Source organism: Trematomus bernacchii, unplaced genomic scaffold, assembly GCF_902827165.1.
Source record: "Trematomus bernacchii unplaced genomic scaffold, fTreBer1.1, whole genome shotgun sequence".
NCBI lineage: Eukaryota > Metazoa > Chordata > Actinopteri > Perciformes > Nototheniidae > Trematomus > Trematomus bernacchii.
The window spans coordinates 7,304,401-7,320,043 of NW_022987513.1; the positions used below are offsets into that span (position 1 = coordinate 7,304,401).

Below are 15,643 nucleotides of genomic sequence, written 5' to 3' on the forward strand. Positions count from 1 at the left end.
AGCAACATTTTCCCTTCTTTTTTTTTGACACCAAGTTATGTTTTCTTCAGCCACTGTAGCTCTTAAGGTTTTTATCATAGATTAATAAAAAGTGTAAAAATGTAGTCTGCAAATAACCATTAATAGAAATGATGACAGCACAACTATAAAAAAGATATACCTATCAGGGTTCAATATATTCCCAACAATTATTGGAAAGATTGAGTTTAAATCATCCAGAGTCTAAATGGCTACACGTGTTGAAAAGGAGAATATTAAACAGTAGTTAATGAATTCAGACATACAGTAGTGTTGATATTTAAACCTTAAGACCCACCTCCGGGTCACACCTTAGATATTTGGAGATATTTTCACTTTATTAAAATATTCTTCAAACTAATTCAAACTGCATTCAATTACTAAACTACACTAAATGCACATTTGTAATCTAAAACATACATTTACTAAACTGAAGTTGTTGTGCTTTTTATGATGTCATTTTCAAGTATGTAATGCTTGTAAAAACGAATTGGATTATATGAATAGTTAAGTGTTTTCACTAATGATTGGTTGAGAAACATAAATGCCCATTGTTCAATCAAGTTATACTCGAGTACATGTTAATTACATAGACAGAATTTAGAGACATTTTATTTGCCAGCGTGAAGGAATTGGCGGCATCTAGCATCGTGCATACAGACTGAATGCCCCTCTGCTCACCCCCCCTTTACAAGATTTTGGTAATAAGCCACCAAGTACAAAACACTATACTTATAACTTCTTATAACTTTGCTCACAGGAGAGTGTGTGTCGGAGAACTATGGTGGCCTTTGGGTGACTTAAAAATGTGAAATGGTCCTTTTAGAGCTAGAGTTAACTATAACCTTAACTATAACCAAGTTAAGGAAGAAAAGATTAGTTAGAAGCACACTTATAAATGTTTTGAATGTTCTGTTTAAGTGTGGTGTTGCTTATGTTGTGATTAATCTTAAGCTTCCCCTTTACTTCGTTCTCCAGCAGTGGACGTCAGTGCGCTGTGCTCTCAGGATGTGCTGCGGGTGCTCATGTCCCTGCAGCCCGTACTCCAGGACGCAATCCAGAAGAAGAGGACGATAAGGTCGTGGGGCGTTCAGGGTCCCCTCACCTGGCAGCAGTTCCACAAGATGGCTGGACGGGGCTCTTACGGTAAGGCTGTAGCCAAACTGGGGATGTTTGTCTTAAGTCCAGCTGTCAGTGAATCAATATTGTCCACCTCATGTTCAATTGAGGTTTCAGATTTTCTGGCAGGCATAAGACTCGTAGAGAAACTGTGTTTGAGTGTGTGTCTTGGGGAAGAAAAGCTGTGGATGTTGTCAGGTCAGTCGGCAGGGTGGTCCCTCTGCTGTGGTCCAGATGTCTGCTCTGCTGGGACGAGCTGTCAGATGTTTTTTTTGCAACATCACATTCTGGTGCACAGAGGAGGGAGGGGGGCTGACACCTCGCCTGTAAACAGCACTTCCTCACTGATCTTTCTCTCTGATCTTTCTCTCTGCCCCTTTCCACACTTGGTTTCCCTTTCTTCCTCCACCTCACAGGCACAGACGAGTCCCCGGAGCCCCTGCCCATCCCCACCTTCCTGGTGGGGTATGAGTACGACTTTGTGGTGCTGTCTCCCTTCGGTCTGCCCTACTGGGAGAAGCTGTTGTTGGATCCCTTTGGCTCGCAGCGGGACGTTGGGTACCTGGTGGTCTGTCCTGACAACGAGGCCTTGCTCAGCGGCGCAAAGAGCTTCTTCAGGGACCTCACCGCTGTCTACGAGGTACAGACTCTTGAGGAAGGGTGGAAATGTTTTACTGTTAAGGCTTTCCAAGTGTTATGTTGCTTCAATTTCTATGAACCGCCGGTTTGGCAGTTATTTGTACACATAGAATTATTATCTAATGTAATCCGTGATCACTTTCTATTGAAAACATATGCAACATTTCACTGCTAGACCTTAAATCAAGCTAATGGTTTGTGATAAAAGGAAGAACATATCTTGTTTACGTACATACAAGTGTTCGCCTCTCGGTGTTTAGTATTTATTACAACGGTTTGTTTTTATTTATTTGTGCTGCTTTTCCATTTGCCATGTAAATGTATCCCTATAGGTTTATCTACAAGTGCAACCAGTATTTTTGTATGTATCTTACAGAATATGCAGTTTAGCATTTGGGGATTACATTTTTATAAGATTACTGTATAGAACCTAATGTTAGCGTTTTGGGGTAATTTTGTATTCTTTGAAGTGGTTTTATTTTCTATATCTTTATATGAAATGCGTAATTGTCAATGAGTAAATTGATGTTAGATATTTCCTGCTGCTCTGTTGCACGTGGTGAATGTAAATTGGCGGTCTTGCAGCCAGTCCCTATTTAAGACTGCTTTTTATTACCACACACCTGTTGAAGGTCTAGCAGTAAATATTACACATAGCATATTTGTGCAGGTTGAAGAGCATGCAGGAGTTTATTTGCAACTTCCATCCACTTGTTACTCTCCCTGGACCCGTTTCATCCAATATCTGTTGTCTTTTGGAATTGCAAACATGCACTTAAACAAATGAAAAAGCACTGTTCTACATGTAATTACAGCCTCTTTTCATCAGTTATTGTCAAATAAATGTATGTTTATGTTCCAGTTCAAACACTCATGGTCTTTTCCATCCTGTCTATTTTCTACAGTCATGTCGGCTGGGCCAGCACCGGCCCATTTCCAAAGGCTACCCCGATGGCATCGTCCTTGTTGGCGGCAGCGGAGCCAAGAACCTTGTGGATCAGCCGGTCAGCGATTGGTTCCTCAAGGCTGCCAGCAGCAACAGCGACGCCTTCACTAAGCTCAAACTCTATGCACAAGTGTGCCGACACAACCTCGGTACGTGTCTTTTCCAGCCTGCCGGGTTCTTGCTGCATCTTCTGTTGCGGAGTGCTCATTTCACACAGTTCTTTGTGCTGAATTTCCACCTCCGACACCACTTAGTTTAGTTATAAAAAGTCTAGCTACAGAGCCTTGACTGTTCAAAAGAGAGCTTGATATCTGTGTAGGAGGAGTTCAAATGGAGTCTTTTCATTTTTCAGAGTGTGATTGATGTTATTAATGCCGTGCTTTCTCCCTTTAGCTCCATACCTCGCCTCACAGCCATTGGACAGTTCCCTCCTCACACAGTCCAGCCCCCCGCCCTCGTCCAACCAGTCGTCATCCACACAACAGTCCAGCTCCACATCAGGCTCAGTGGGCCAGCAGTGCTCCGTGAACTCCACAGGCTCCTCAGTTCCCAATAACAACAACAACAACAGCACTAACAACAGTGGGTCTGGAAACGGCCCCGCGTCCTCCAACAGTCTGGTCACATCCTCAGGCCAGCCGCCTGCCAAGCCCAGCTCTTTCCCCCCCTTTGGGAACATGGGCCCCCAGGGCCAGGGGGGGGAACAGCTGGGACAGCAGGCTGGTACCCAGAATACTGGCACCTCAGGGGACAACTCCAGCAGCCAGGCCCCGGGGCCAACAGAGCCTCTTGAAAGGTACCGCAGCACACACAAACCTTCACACCACTGAAACATTTAAATAAAATTAAATAAAAGTGTCGTAGGTCACAACAAGTATTGATCACTTATTACTATATCTTAGTATTTCAATTTTGTGAAATCATTGTAAAGCACTTAGCTGATAATGATTTATGAAATGATAGCATACAATTATAATCCAAAATAAATATGTTTACTGCAAAGTTGCAGAAGAGTTGGGTTAGGCAAAGAGTTCGCTTAGCAACACTCAAAGGGATTTTCTGAAGTGTGGTTGTATGAAGTGTGCATCATAGCCACCTTAAATAAATCAATATAATTTAAGTGTGTGTTGCATTAATAATACTTTCACAGCCCTTTCCAACATTCTATTTAAGTACCAGTTTAAGAGCACATTTTTGATCATTGCCATTTGAATACATTTTGAATTACTGATTAATGAGTTATATTTATAAATGTGTGATATATTTTTTAGGAGTCATGACTGTGACTCAGCCATTCAGAAGCTGAAGGCAATAATAAGTGAATCGAGAGAAGGATTGGTTTATTAATACTGCGTGCGTGTGATCCTCCTGTGCTCTCCACAGCACTTTGGAACGAGAGAAAATAGGCGTTCCCACGGACGGGGAGTCCCACGCCATCACGTATCCACCTGCCATCGTTGTTTACATTGTGGACCCCTTCAGCTACGAGGAGACGGACGGGGGCCCGGGGCCGGTGCCGTCCCACTCCAGTGTGTGGACGCTGGGTTTACTACGCTGCTACCTTGAGATGCTTCAGTTCCTGCCCCCACACATCCGCAATTCTATTTCAGTACAGGTAAAGCTCCCTGGAGAGCCACAGTGTTATTGCTAACCACATTGTATTTGATTATCATGAAGAGGGAAGTACATTAATTGTCAGTGTGTCAAGTACTCCTTAATTATTAATAGCTGATTTTCAATGGCACAATTACTGACATTATCATATGAAGTGGTGTAAGTTGAGTGACCAGAAAATACAAACGCCTTAACAATATCATGCAATACAATAGTAGTAAATAACAACTTACTAAAAAGGCTTACAATTTGATGTCTACTTTGATTTTAACCCACTTTTCGAGGGGAGCACTTGCTTTTTTTTTTTTTTAATGAATACTTAAAAAAAAAAAAATACTCAGAATTTATGTTTTTTTCATCATTACACCTAACCTGAAATCTCTGACTGTTTTCTGCTTCTTTAAGAAGTATAGTTTGCATTCGTATTAGCACTGTTAGAAACAACACTTACTCTATATAATCTCTCTAACAGCCTCTTGTCTCCCCTCAGATTGTCCCCTGCCAGTACCTGCTTCAGCCAGTTCGAGGAGAGGATCGTCACATCTACGCCCAGCACCTCAAGTCTCTCGCCTTCTCCGTCTTCGCTCAGTGCAGACGGCCACTGCCCATCTCCACCAACGTCAAGTCACTGACGGGCTTTGGCCCAGGCCTGGCTATCGACACTGCACTGAAGAGCCCAGAGGTAAATGCTGCAGTCAAGTTTTAACAGTGGCACTCAAATATGTTGAACAGAGAAAGATTTGAGCTCTTTTGCTAATAAGTATCCGCTGTGTGTTGATATGCTAGCATTCTCCTCTGATCGATACGGAGGCAAACAGAGGGTGACACTTTGCCCCAACAGCAGTAATTCAGTTGCTTCCAGCTCCCCCTCAAAAAATAAACTTCACCTCATGTGACCCAGCCTTTTTGACCCCACTGTTTCAGTTTGCCACAGAAAAAAGTCTACGAGATATAGAGTTTTTAGTGCTAACCATCCTGCTAGTTTTTTCTTCTGGAACAGGACCAAGGCAACTTGTAACCCTCTGCTACTTCAGAGTTTTCTTTCCATGTTCTGCTTGGCTAGCTCCGGAGAACTCCGTAATTGGATCTCGACTCCTGGTTTAGACAAAGGGGCACCTTAGATAGTGGTGCTTATAGCCAGCACCACCTCTTACCTGTTACGCACTATCAGACCTTGAGCCGGCTCTCTGGGAGAACTGGGTTATGGATTGGACAACTTGAGTGACATGTGGGGCATTTTTGCTTACAGTAAAAAAGCCAACTAGTATGAATTCAGTAGAAATTGTAATTAAAAGACAGTATATGCTGCTGTGAAAGCCAAGCATGCACGCACAAAATGTACAACCAGTTTGTCCTGTATGGGCTGAATTTATCCTAACTCCTTTATCCTGACATCTTCACTTCCCAATCTACAGAGGCCGGAGTTTCTGCGACTCTATACACCTCCGTTCATTCTAGCACCAACAAAGGACAAGCAGACGGAGCTCGGGGAGACATTTGGGGAGGCATCGCAGAAATACAACGTGCTGTTTGTGGGATACTGTCTGTCCCACGACCAACGCTGGCTCCTGGCTACATGCACTGACCTGTATGGGGAACTCCTAGAAACCTGCATCATCAACATCGATGTTCCCAACAGGTAGGACAACCAGCATCTGCAGGGTACTAAAAGCATTGGATTAAAATCAACAGAAATCAATTAAAGCCACTAAACTCACTCAATGAACTTACTTAACTCTGAGTACTCAATACAATACAAAAACACAACAATAAACATACGTAGCATGGTCAAAAAGGGTGGATAACCGATGAATCTATTTGTTGTGGAATACCATTAGCAGGGATGCAAACTTGTCACCTTTCGGCGAAATTCGCGGTTTTGAATCCAAAATAGGTAGTTTGTGTGATTCATGTAGATCTGCAATAAAAATATTTTTGGGGTATGGGGGGGGTCTGGGACCCGGAGTAATCGGCGGCCGCGAGCTGTTATGTGCCATCATGACACGCATGGTGTATATATTATAATGCAGCGCGATCTGTGTGCTCGAGTCTTCCTGCCTGTCGGCTCTGCTCATGGATGTATAATAAGGCTCTGCTGCTCCACGATGAGGGTCTAGCTTCATTAGCTACATTACCTACGGTGCGTTCGTTAATATTAACTGTGTGGTCCGGAGTCACTGTGGCACAGACTGGACCGCTGGTGAACAGCTGTTAGAACGGGCCGTTCAGGTGTTCAGAGCAGTGCACCCTGTCGGAGCGGCAGAGCGTGATGTGCACTGAAAAGTTTTTCTGTCGCTATATTATCGTTGTCGAGCTAGCTAACTAGCATACATTGTCACTATCTGCTAACGTTAGCTTTAGCCTTCGTTTTCTAATAGTTTTTTTCATAGGCTATAAACGGAGGTGGTATAAGTATCTTGTACTTGAGTAAAAGTAGAAGTACTCGGATCTTGTACTTAAGTAAAAGTAGAAGCACTCAGATCTTGTACTTGATTAAAAGTAGAAGTACTCAGATATTGTACTTGAGTAAAAGTAGAAGTACTCAGATATTGTACTTGAGTAAAAGTAGAAGTACTCAGGTTTGAGTAAAAGTAGAAGTACCAGAGTGTAGGAACAATCCTGCAATCAAAATGTTCCTCAAATAAAAGTACAAAAGTATTATCATCAAAATATAGTTAAAGTAGCGACAGTAAAAGTAGAAGTACTCAGATCTTGTACTTGAGTAAAAGTAGAAGTACCAGAGTGTAGGAATACTCTGTTACAGTAAAAGTCCTGCATTCAAAATGTTCCTCAAGTAAAAGTAGAAAAGTTGATTTCTCATCAAAATATAGTTAAAGTAGCGACAGTAAAAGTAGTCATTGTGCAGATTGGTCCATTTCAGAATAATATATATGATATGTTTTATAATGATTGATCATGAAAGTGTTCTCAAAGCTGGTAAAGGTGCAGCTAGTTTGAATGACTTTGTATACTGCAGGGTAGCTTGTGAATTTACTCCAGGTGGAACTAAAGTCTGATTTAACACTTGATTATATTTCACATCATTCATCCAGATCTGTAAAGTAACTAAAGGTATTAAATACATGTAGTGGAGTAAAAGTACACCATTTACCTCTGAACTGTAGTGGAGAAGAAGAACAAAGTAGCAAAACATTGAAATACTTAAATAAAGTACAAGTATCTCAAAATTGTACCCAAGTATAGTACTTGAGTTTATGAACTTACTGAAGTTACTTTACACCAGTGGCTATAAAGATAGAAAGACTAAGCCTTGCACAGAGGCATGAAAATACATTTTCAAAATGCTCAACAGTGCTGCCAAAATTATAAACTGACTGCTACACAATTAAAATAAATGCTTTTATATATTTCTATTAGATGTGACTCTTTGGCGTTTCTGTTATTATTAACTGCTTTAGTTGTTCTGACTGCTAAAATCCTCTGTTATTCCTCATTTTAAAGCCGATATTCCGTGGGGTCGGGGGGCTCGGATCCTTGTCACCTTTTTCATACCTGATGAGTTTGCATCCCTGATTAGGAGAATGCTATGGTAAAAAGATAGGTGTCTAAATTTAGTTTAAAGGTATTTACAAATTGTGATCCCATAGCTCTTCAGGCTTAACTGAATATCTGTTCTGTTGCTGTTTCTTTTGTTTTGACTCAGTGTGCTGCGAAAGATCCAGTGAATGATTGACCAAAACGAAATTAAACCACTGTCTTTTCCAGTTTAATGCCAAATGAAAAACTGGACCCGATGGTTTCAGCGGTTAGGTTTGGCTATGTGCAGTGCTTAACAAGCACGAGAATATGGTATTAAATCTGCTAATATTTAAGAAAAATAAAGAAGAGTGCTAACATTATTGAACACAACTCCAGCAGTTGTAAAAATGAATGGTGATACTCAACCAAAAAGTTAAATATCGCTGCCAAACTACATTGCGTAGCGGAATAATCATTGCTTCTTGTCAGTAAATTGTTGTTGTGTTTAATTTATGAAACACTACCAGCTACAGTATATTTAGAACCCACTCCTGTCTAACAATGTCCTTAAGCTTTTTTTAAATCTCTGTAAACCACGGCCCCTCGACTTATTGCATGAATTACTTTCGTGTAACAAACATGTCAGCTGACAGAAAGCGGTGTTTTTATTCGTAGTGCAGTAATTTATTTAAAAAATGTAGTCCATCACACTTGTCTGAACAATGTAACACTCACACCAGTGTTGCACATGTACACCTGACTGGTGCACTTGTCTCTGTGAATATCTCACATCCAGTCACAGCTGCATAACAGATATCTGTGACCTTACAAAAGGTGCACGGCAGCTGTTACCCACATTTGAAATGTGTCTGCTTGAAATCAAAACCGTGATTTTTGCATCAATTTATACAGTAGCATGCTAGCTGTCAAATGACACTTTTCACTTGAGTGTAAATCAGCCTTGAGAGATACGGCACACAGCTGTCAGCACAATGTTAAAGCAGCTCTATAGATTCACAGCCAAACTCTACATACAAATGTATTTATCTCAAAAAGAGAAGAGATGATTCCAATTGTAGCTATTCCATCTGCAGCCATTGGCAGGTACACACATAGCATTCAAATAACAGCTTAACTTTACAAAATGACTATTACACTAGTTAATGTTGAAAAGACTGGTTGCTCAATAACCATTTCTTTGCACCATGGGAAAAAGACTAAAAGTCTGTGCATGTTTTAAGCTTAGCTGGAAGCATATTCCAATGCTTGAGGGCCCTATATGAAAAATCTGATTATGCAAAGGCAGTGCCCCTCAGTGCGATGTTTGATTTCGATACATGGTAAGTTTCTACCTATTTGCTCGATTATCTTGAAAATCAATCGAACTTCCGAAAACAATAAGAGTTTTTATTTGGACAATGATTTAGATTGAATGATTTCCTATCAAAAAACCAAGCATAATGTTTTTTGTGATTACTGAAAAGTGGTTGTGACATGTGAATCAATGTGTGTTTCGCAGGGCGCGGAGGAAAAAAGGGTCTGTTCGGAGGCTGGGCCTTCAGAAGCTGTGGGATTGGTGCTTGGGACTGGTGCAGATGACATCAGTCCCCTGGAGGGTGGTGATTGGTCGACTGGGCAGGATAGGACACGGAGAGTTAAAGGGTAAGGAGGACTAGGTTAATATAAAATGCTTCAGAAGCTAAATATAATCCTGCTGAAATACTTTTAGCATTCAAGTGTTTTTCGTACAACATGTTCATTCCTCTCCTCTCTTCATTCTCCAGACTGGAGTATTCTGCTGAGCAGAAGGAACCTCCAGTCCCTGAGTCGCCGTCTGAAGGAAATGTGTCGAATGTGTGGCATCTCGGCCTCAGATACTCCCAGCATCCTCAGCGTTTGCTTAGTTGCCATGGAGCCCCAGGGATCATTTATCATCATGCCAGGTAAATTGTGTGCACATTGACAAAGATCATAAATACTCTTACTGTGTGTTTTAACGCACACTTCTCATCTGAGTCGCATTACTCCTCCAAGAGAGGCAGTGAGAGGTGTGTTCATGTCTGACTGTGTGAGTGCGGGGCGTGATGGATGGCTGCAGCATATCACAATGCGTGTCCCCTCCTTGTCCGGAGCAGATTGATGGCAGGGGAGATCATGTACCTTTTGCTCATAAAGCACTGTCTCTCAGATGCCCATTGATCTCAATGCGGTGTGATGGAGAGACAGATCGATGGGTTTATTTTGGGAAAGGAGTGGGGGGTTGTCAGTGCGTCATACCAAGACTGTGTTGAGCGATGCTGAGCCGAGGACATCTTCTTTTATTTGTAAAAAGCTGAAAGAGATTACTAAAACAGTGTTATCCTCAAATTGCAATTTTTTATCACAGTTAAATAGCTTGACATACATTTAAGAGAGTTTTTGGAACAAGACTTAAAGGGTCCCTATTGTGCTTTTTGGGGTTTTGCCTTTCCTGTATGTTATTTGGTTTTTGTACATGTAAATGGCCCGCAAACACTAAATCCCGTTCTCTCCCAAACACTTTGTTTTTAATATAAGTATGTTTCTATAAAATCAACTAAATTAAAATCAGTGAAAGGACCATGGTTTCTGTTAGAAACAAGCTGTCAATATCCTTGACAAATGGGAGAAATTCTGGTCATATATTATACTGTATATATCTTTTTTAAAGCCTTCCTATTAATGAAAAAAGAACATAATTTAGAAGACTAAAGATCCTTCTGAGCTGCACTGTTAATTGATCCATTTCTCTCTCCTTCATCTGTGCCTCCCATCAGACTCGGTGTCGACGGGCTCAGTGTTTGGCCGCAGCACCACCTTAAACATGCAGACGTCCCAGCTGAGCACCCCCCAGGACACCTCTTGCACCCACATCCTCGTCTTCCCCACATCCGCCTTCGTCCAAGTGGCCAGCTCCAATTACACCAACATCGACCCCAACATTGACATCCTAAACGCCAACCCTGGTCAGTCAGCTCCTTCATCTATCCTGTGCTACTTCCCTAGGATTCTCTTGTGTTTTAACACAGTGTGGCTCATCTAATTGCTGGACATTAAACAGATTTTTATCGGGACATTTTTAAATTCCTGTGTTTTCCCTTTTAAAATGCACTGTTTGCTTACTAACCCTTACTGTTTACTTTTCCAGTATACTAAGAGTCTATTCTATAGTAGTGTGTGACTTCATAATTAATGCATATGCAATACCCTCAAGCATCTTCAGCTTGTTTCCTTTATGCAAATATATGTATTGAAAGAAGTCCGAAGAGCGGTCCCCTACATTCCTTAATCAGTAAATAGATCAATTATCCACACATCGGCATCCATATAATATGGATGTTGGCTGTGTATTGCATAATGATTATATGATTATATTGTTTATTGTTTATTGCCACAGAAAGAAATACATGTTATTTTAGCTAAAAACATAATGATAAGAACTAAGGACTATTTAGATGCTTTTCCAGGACTAAGAGGGTGTATAAGTAAAACAAATAATAAAAGGTTATCACCCACAGACCTGTTGAATAATTATCCTGATTTCCGCAGATGGGCCTGATGCTATCGGGATCTTTGACCTGCTGGATCAGGAGAATGAGTTTGTGGACCCGGACATCATCAACATCTCGCCCAACACATCACCAGTTCACTCCCCCGGCTCTCATTACCATCACGGGGGTGATGGCAGTAAGGTAAATCCATTTGTACATGCACACAGACCATAGTGTGTACCATATACTTATACCTTGCACTATTGAAAGAAGCTTCGGTTTTATGTCCCATGTCATGACACATTGAAACAAAGCTAACCTTGAGTTTGTATCTTGCTGCAGGGCCAGAGTACAGACCGTATGGAGTCTCATGAAGAAGTTCCTAACCTCCTGCAGCAGCCCCTGGCACTTGGCTACTTTGTCTCCACGGCTAAAGCCGGCCCCCTACCTGACTGGTTCTGGTCAGCCTGTCCGCAAGCCCAGAACCAGTGTCCACTCTTCCTCAAGGTACCCGCTGCTTCTCCTCTCACTGATGTTTTTAATAATAGGTTGTTCTTAGCTCTGCCTTTTAACACAAGTGCTTTGTGAGAAACTAATGAAACTAATCACTGTTTAGGGCACTTTGACAAGCGTTTAGTATGTTTTTTATAAAGCTCTAATGTAGTTAAAGCCCCGGTGCATTTTGTTAGGGCAGTGGAAAACATAGTAATTGTACTCTGGGCGGAATAAGATAACTTGCAAGAGGTGGTCTCGATCCATAGTGTGGTTTTATTGCAGCGAGTCAATTATCAGACTTGAACCAAAATGCAAAGATTAGGAGCTTTTGAAGAGGACTGAGTTCTGGTCCGGAGTCCGGTGTTTGCTTGATCTTGGGGCCGAAGACCACAGAATATGTCCACAACAAATGTGACACTTAAAAAGTCATTAGCAAATTCAACTCTCGCCCTGACCTTTTTGTACGCACCATTCAGCAACATAATTGAATCAGTTATTTAATCAAAGATGTATTTGGTCTGCTCACATATGTGCTGTGGGAAAACGAACCAGTCTAAATGGAATACATACCAAAATGATACATTTTACTGTGATTGAGACTAACTAATGTACTATGACTGGTTAAAGTGTCTTTAGCGGAACATTTAAAGAAGCTTACGGGTCCTTAGTGGACCAATAAATACTGCAGAGATAATAATTACTTTTCCTAGGTATAGCTCAAAATTTGCTTTTCTGATTAAAGTAAGATCAGAAGATTGATACCTCTCATATCTGTCCATTGAATATAAAGCTATCGCTGCCATATGATTAGCTTAGCATAAAGACTGTGGAAAACAGTTAGCCTGGCTATATCCAAATTAAATACAATCCGCCTATCAGCACTTCTAAAAGCGAACTTATCAATAAGTTACATTGTGTTTGTTTAATTAGTGTGAATACAGAAAAATAATGTTATGAGGAAATGTATAGATTATTTATATACAATATTTCTACTATAAGAAATAGTATAGAATGCAAGTCCCTATGAAATAAACTCTCCTTTATAAACCCAGTGGTAACCCAACACCTCAGCATAAACTCTCATTTTGATTTGCACTGATCACCCTTGGCTCTGAAATGAGCTCCAGCCTCACTGCTCTGTGAAAAGGGCTCTAATTATTTAGATGAGATGTAATAAAAAAGGTTAATAACTTCATTATAACGCCATTGACACCACCTCTCTCTCTGTGCTCCCTCTCTCAGGCCTCTTTGCACCTCCATGTGTCTTCAGTGCAATCAGATGAACTACTGCACAGCAAACACTCCCACCCCCTCGACTCCAATCAGACCTCAGATGTACTCAGGTAAACAACACACTCCGCTAATGTCAAGTTAACACCTGCTGACCGTGCTTTCAAGGGGATTCTATACAGACTAAAATAGTATTTTTTGATACAAATCATGACGATGTACAAGAGCTAAACATGTTTGAAACAGCTTTAAATGCTGGATGTGCACTTAGTTTCTTATGCATTTTCTTTATTATAGCCTAGGATGGATGATTTAGAACAATAAACACTTTTGTTCTATATATATATATATATATATGACTTTTTTTAAACCCTGTGTGTCATCCCATTACATCTCCAAATGAAATACTAACTGCATTCCATCTGTGCGTCTGAACAGATTTGTGCTGGAGCAGTACAACGCCCTCTCCTGGCTGACGTGTGACCCGGCCACGCAGGACCGACGATCATGTCTACCCATTAACTTTGTGGTGCTCAACCAGATGTACAACTTCATCATGAACATGTTGTAGCCAACAGCCAGTTACAGGGGGGGAAATAGATAATAGAAACATTTCAAAGAAGAAGACTTCAAGACTGAAGAAAGAACCTGAGCAGCGTACGGAGCTGGATCCCGCACCAAGATGTCAGCTGTTCCTGCTGAAAAAGTCCTGTCCCTGTGAATCAAAGACATGCACACACAGACAAGGGAATAAAGAAGCAAGAGTCGCAATTATTGAACGTGAAAGAATGACAGATGGTTGTCATGGTATGTAGCATGGCAGCACAGTCACTGGCCAGTCTGTATTTGAAGAGACAAGTCTATCTGTAAAGTTATTGGAAGAAAAGGGACATATTTGATCAAGGAAAAAACTCATGAATGGATCTTTTTTTTTTAAGATCTGAAATTCCTTTGTATTCCTTTTGGGTGAAATAGTATCCAAATTAAATGCTTGCATCTATCTTATTTATTGTAAGTTTTTAAATGTATAATTTGTCTTATTTCCCAACCTCTTTTATATATAAAAAATGGAGAAGGTTTATATCACCTTCCTGCTTTAAAGCAATTGGTCTAAGATATATGTAATCGTCTTAATTAAAAAAACAACCAGGACAAAAATCTCATGAAAATGAAATAAAGTCCCAGTAGGTCGCTTTTAGAGTATTATTTTTTGTAATGAAGACAGAATATTTGTATTGCCGCAATGTACAGATGAATTAAGAATGGAGAATTATGTTTCATGCCTTTAAGCATGAAGGACTTACAGCAAAGCTGTAGCTACAGAGGACTTGTACAGCAATGAACTTCACTGTGTTCAAATAAAGAGGTACATTGTTGTATATAGTATTTTATACCACACATTTAGACACAAAACCAAACGGCAATATATATAAATAATTATATATGAATGCCATGCCAGCAGTTGGTGGTGTGGCTTCTGTTTTAGGAATAAAGTGTGTCAACTTATTTACCTGTGCTTGTGATTATTGCTTTGGGGAGGGGGACTGTGATGTGGACTTGGACAAGGACACCAATTGTGGAGCGGAAGGAGAAGTATTGGTACCTCTTGGACGTAGCTGACCTCAGGTTTGACTTTTTATAGGAAGGAAAATGAGAGCACATGGCAGAAGGGCAGTGTTCTCTCCAGTGTTATAGATACATTTAGACCAGTCCCATTTTACTTCATTGTGAAAGTAAATGTGTGGTGTGAATGAACTGTAACCGGATATGGATGGCTGCCCAGTAGATATGCACTGTTTGCACAGAGGAACGTCTGTTCAGAGGAAAACTATACTTTGGTATTGCCGTTAACCATGCAAATTTACCAAGTTTTGCTTGCTTAATTATATGACCTTCAATATGTATGTGGTCTTTCGTTGAGTGTATAAATACATTCATTATTTCATAAAACCCTAAGAAAAATATTTTTAGTATAGTGCCATGTTTTGTTTTTGGGAAATCGTGGTTAGATGCAGAGTAGCCTGGCCATATGCTTCTACTAAACTAGGCTACTATAAAGTAGATCTAACCCGTTACAGCACTAGTGGAAAAGGCACTGGGATTACCCTGCATAATAAATTGAGTCAAAACTCTGACTTGTAAATTGCTGAATTGCCCTGAGGTGTTGCAGTAGCAGCTGGCAATTCATTTTTTTTGAGAATTGTCTGCATTTTTCCTGTCTGTCAGCAGCCTTTGAATACACAGAGGTCCTGCTCTGTTTTCCTGTAGCCTATCCCTCAGCAACTGCTGTCAATGTGCCTTTGGAAATGTAGTGGAATTCACACTGAATGTCAGTGACTGGGTAGGTAATAGTCTACAGAATTCTAAAATGTTACATATCGTTACTTGGGATGTTTGTTTTGCCTCTAAAACCAAGTATTCCATGTTATAATCAATCTTAATATGGTGTAATTTATAACTTTTTTTTTAGAAAGCAACACATTCATAATGAGGTGTGTTTATTGTATATTTTAACATATCAATGTCTGCAACTTTATCATATGGATATCAAGCAAATCTGCCACCAGAACTTGGGGAATAGATTGATAAGTTT

At 40.5% G+C, this 15,643-nt stretch overlaps 1 protein-coding gene across 2 annotated transcripts in view; it reads left to right on the forward strand.

Moving 5' to 3' along the window:
* The window catches only part of med13a (mediator complex subunit 13a), a 77,399-nt gene extending 62,843 nt beyond the window's left edge, over window positions 1-14,556 (forward strand). For both annotated transcript variants that reach the window (XM_034112778.1, XM_034112787.1), the window contains 14 exons: window positions 997-1,164; window positions 1,554-1,777; window positions 2,682-2,871; window positions 3,116-3,518; window positions 4,106-4,337; window positions 4,827-5,018; window positions 5,752-5,975; window positions 9,336-9,478; window positions 9,601-9,759; window positions 10,612-10,800; window positions 11,384-11,526; window positions 11,668-11,832; window positions 13,063-13,163; window positions 13,489-14,556. In XM_034112778.1, the coding sequence (XP_033968669.1) occupies window positions 997-1,164; window positions 1,554-1,777; window positions 2,682-2,871; window positions 3,116-3,518; window positions 4,106-4,337; window positions 4,827-5,018; window positions 5,752-5,975; window positions 9,336-9,478; window positions 9,601-9,759; window positions 10,612-10,800; window positions 11,384-11,526; window positions 11,668-11,832; window positions 13,063-13,163; window positions 13,489-13,621 (2,666 nt within the window). In that variant the 3' untranslated portion in view covers window positions 13,622-14,556. The remainder of the gene's footprint in view (window positions 1-996; window positions 1,165-1,553; window positions 1,778-2,681; window positions 2,872-3,115; window positions 3,519-4,105; window positions 4,338-4,826; window positions 5,019-5,751; window positions 5,976-9,335; window positions 9,479-9,600; window positions 9,760-10,611; window positions 10,801-11,383; window positions 11,527-11,667; window positions 11,833-13,062; window positions 13,164-13,488) is intronic.
* The last annotated feature ends 1,087 nt before the right edge of the window (window positions 14,557-15,643 follow it).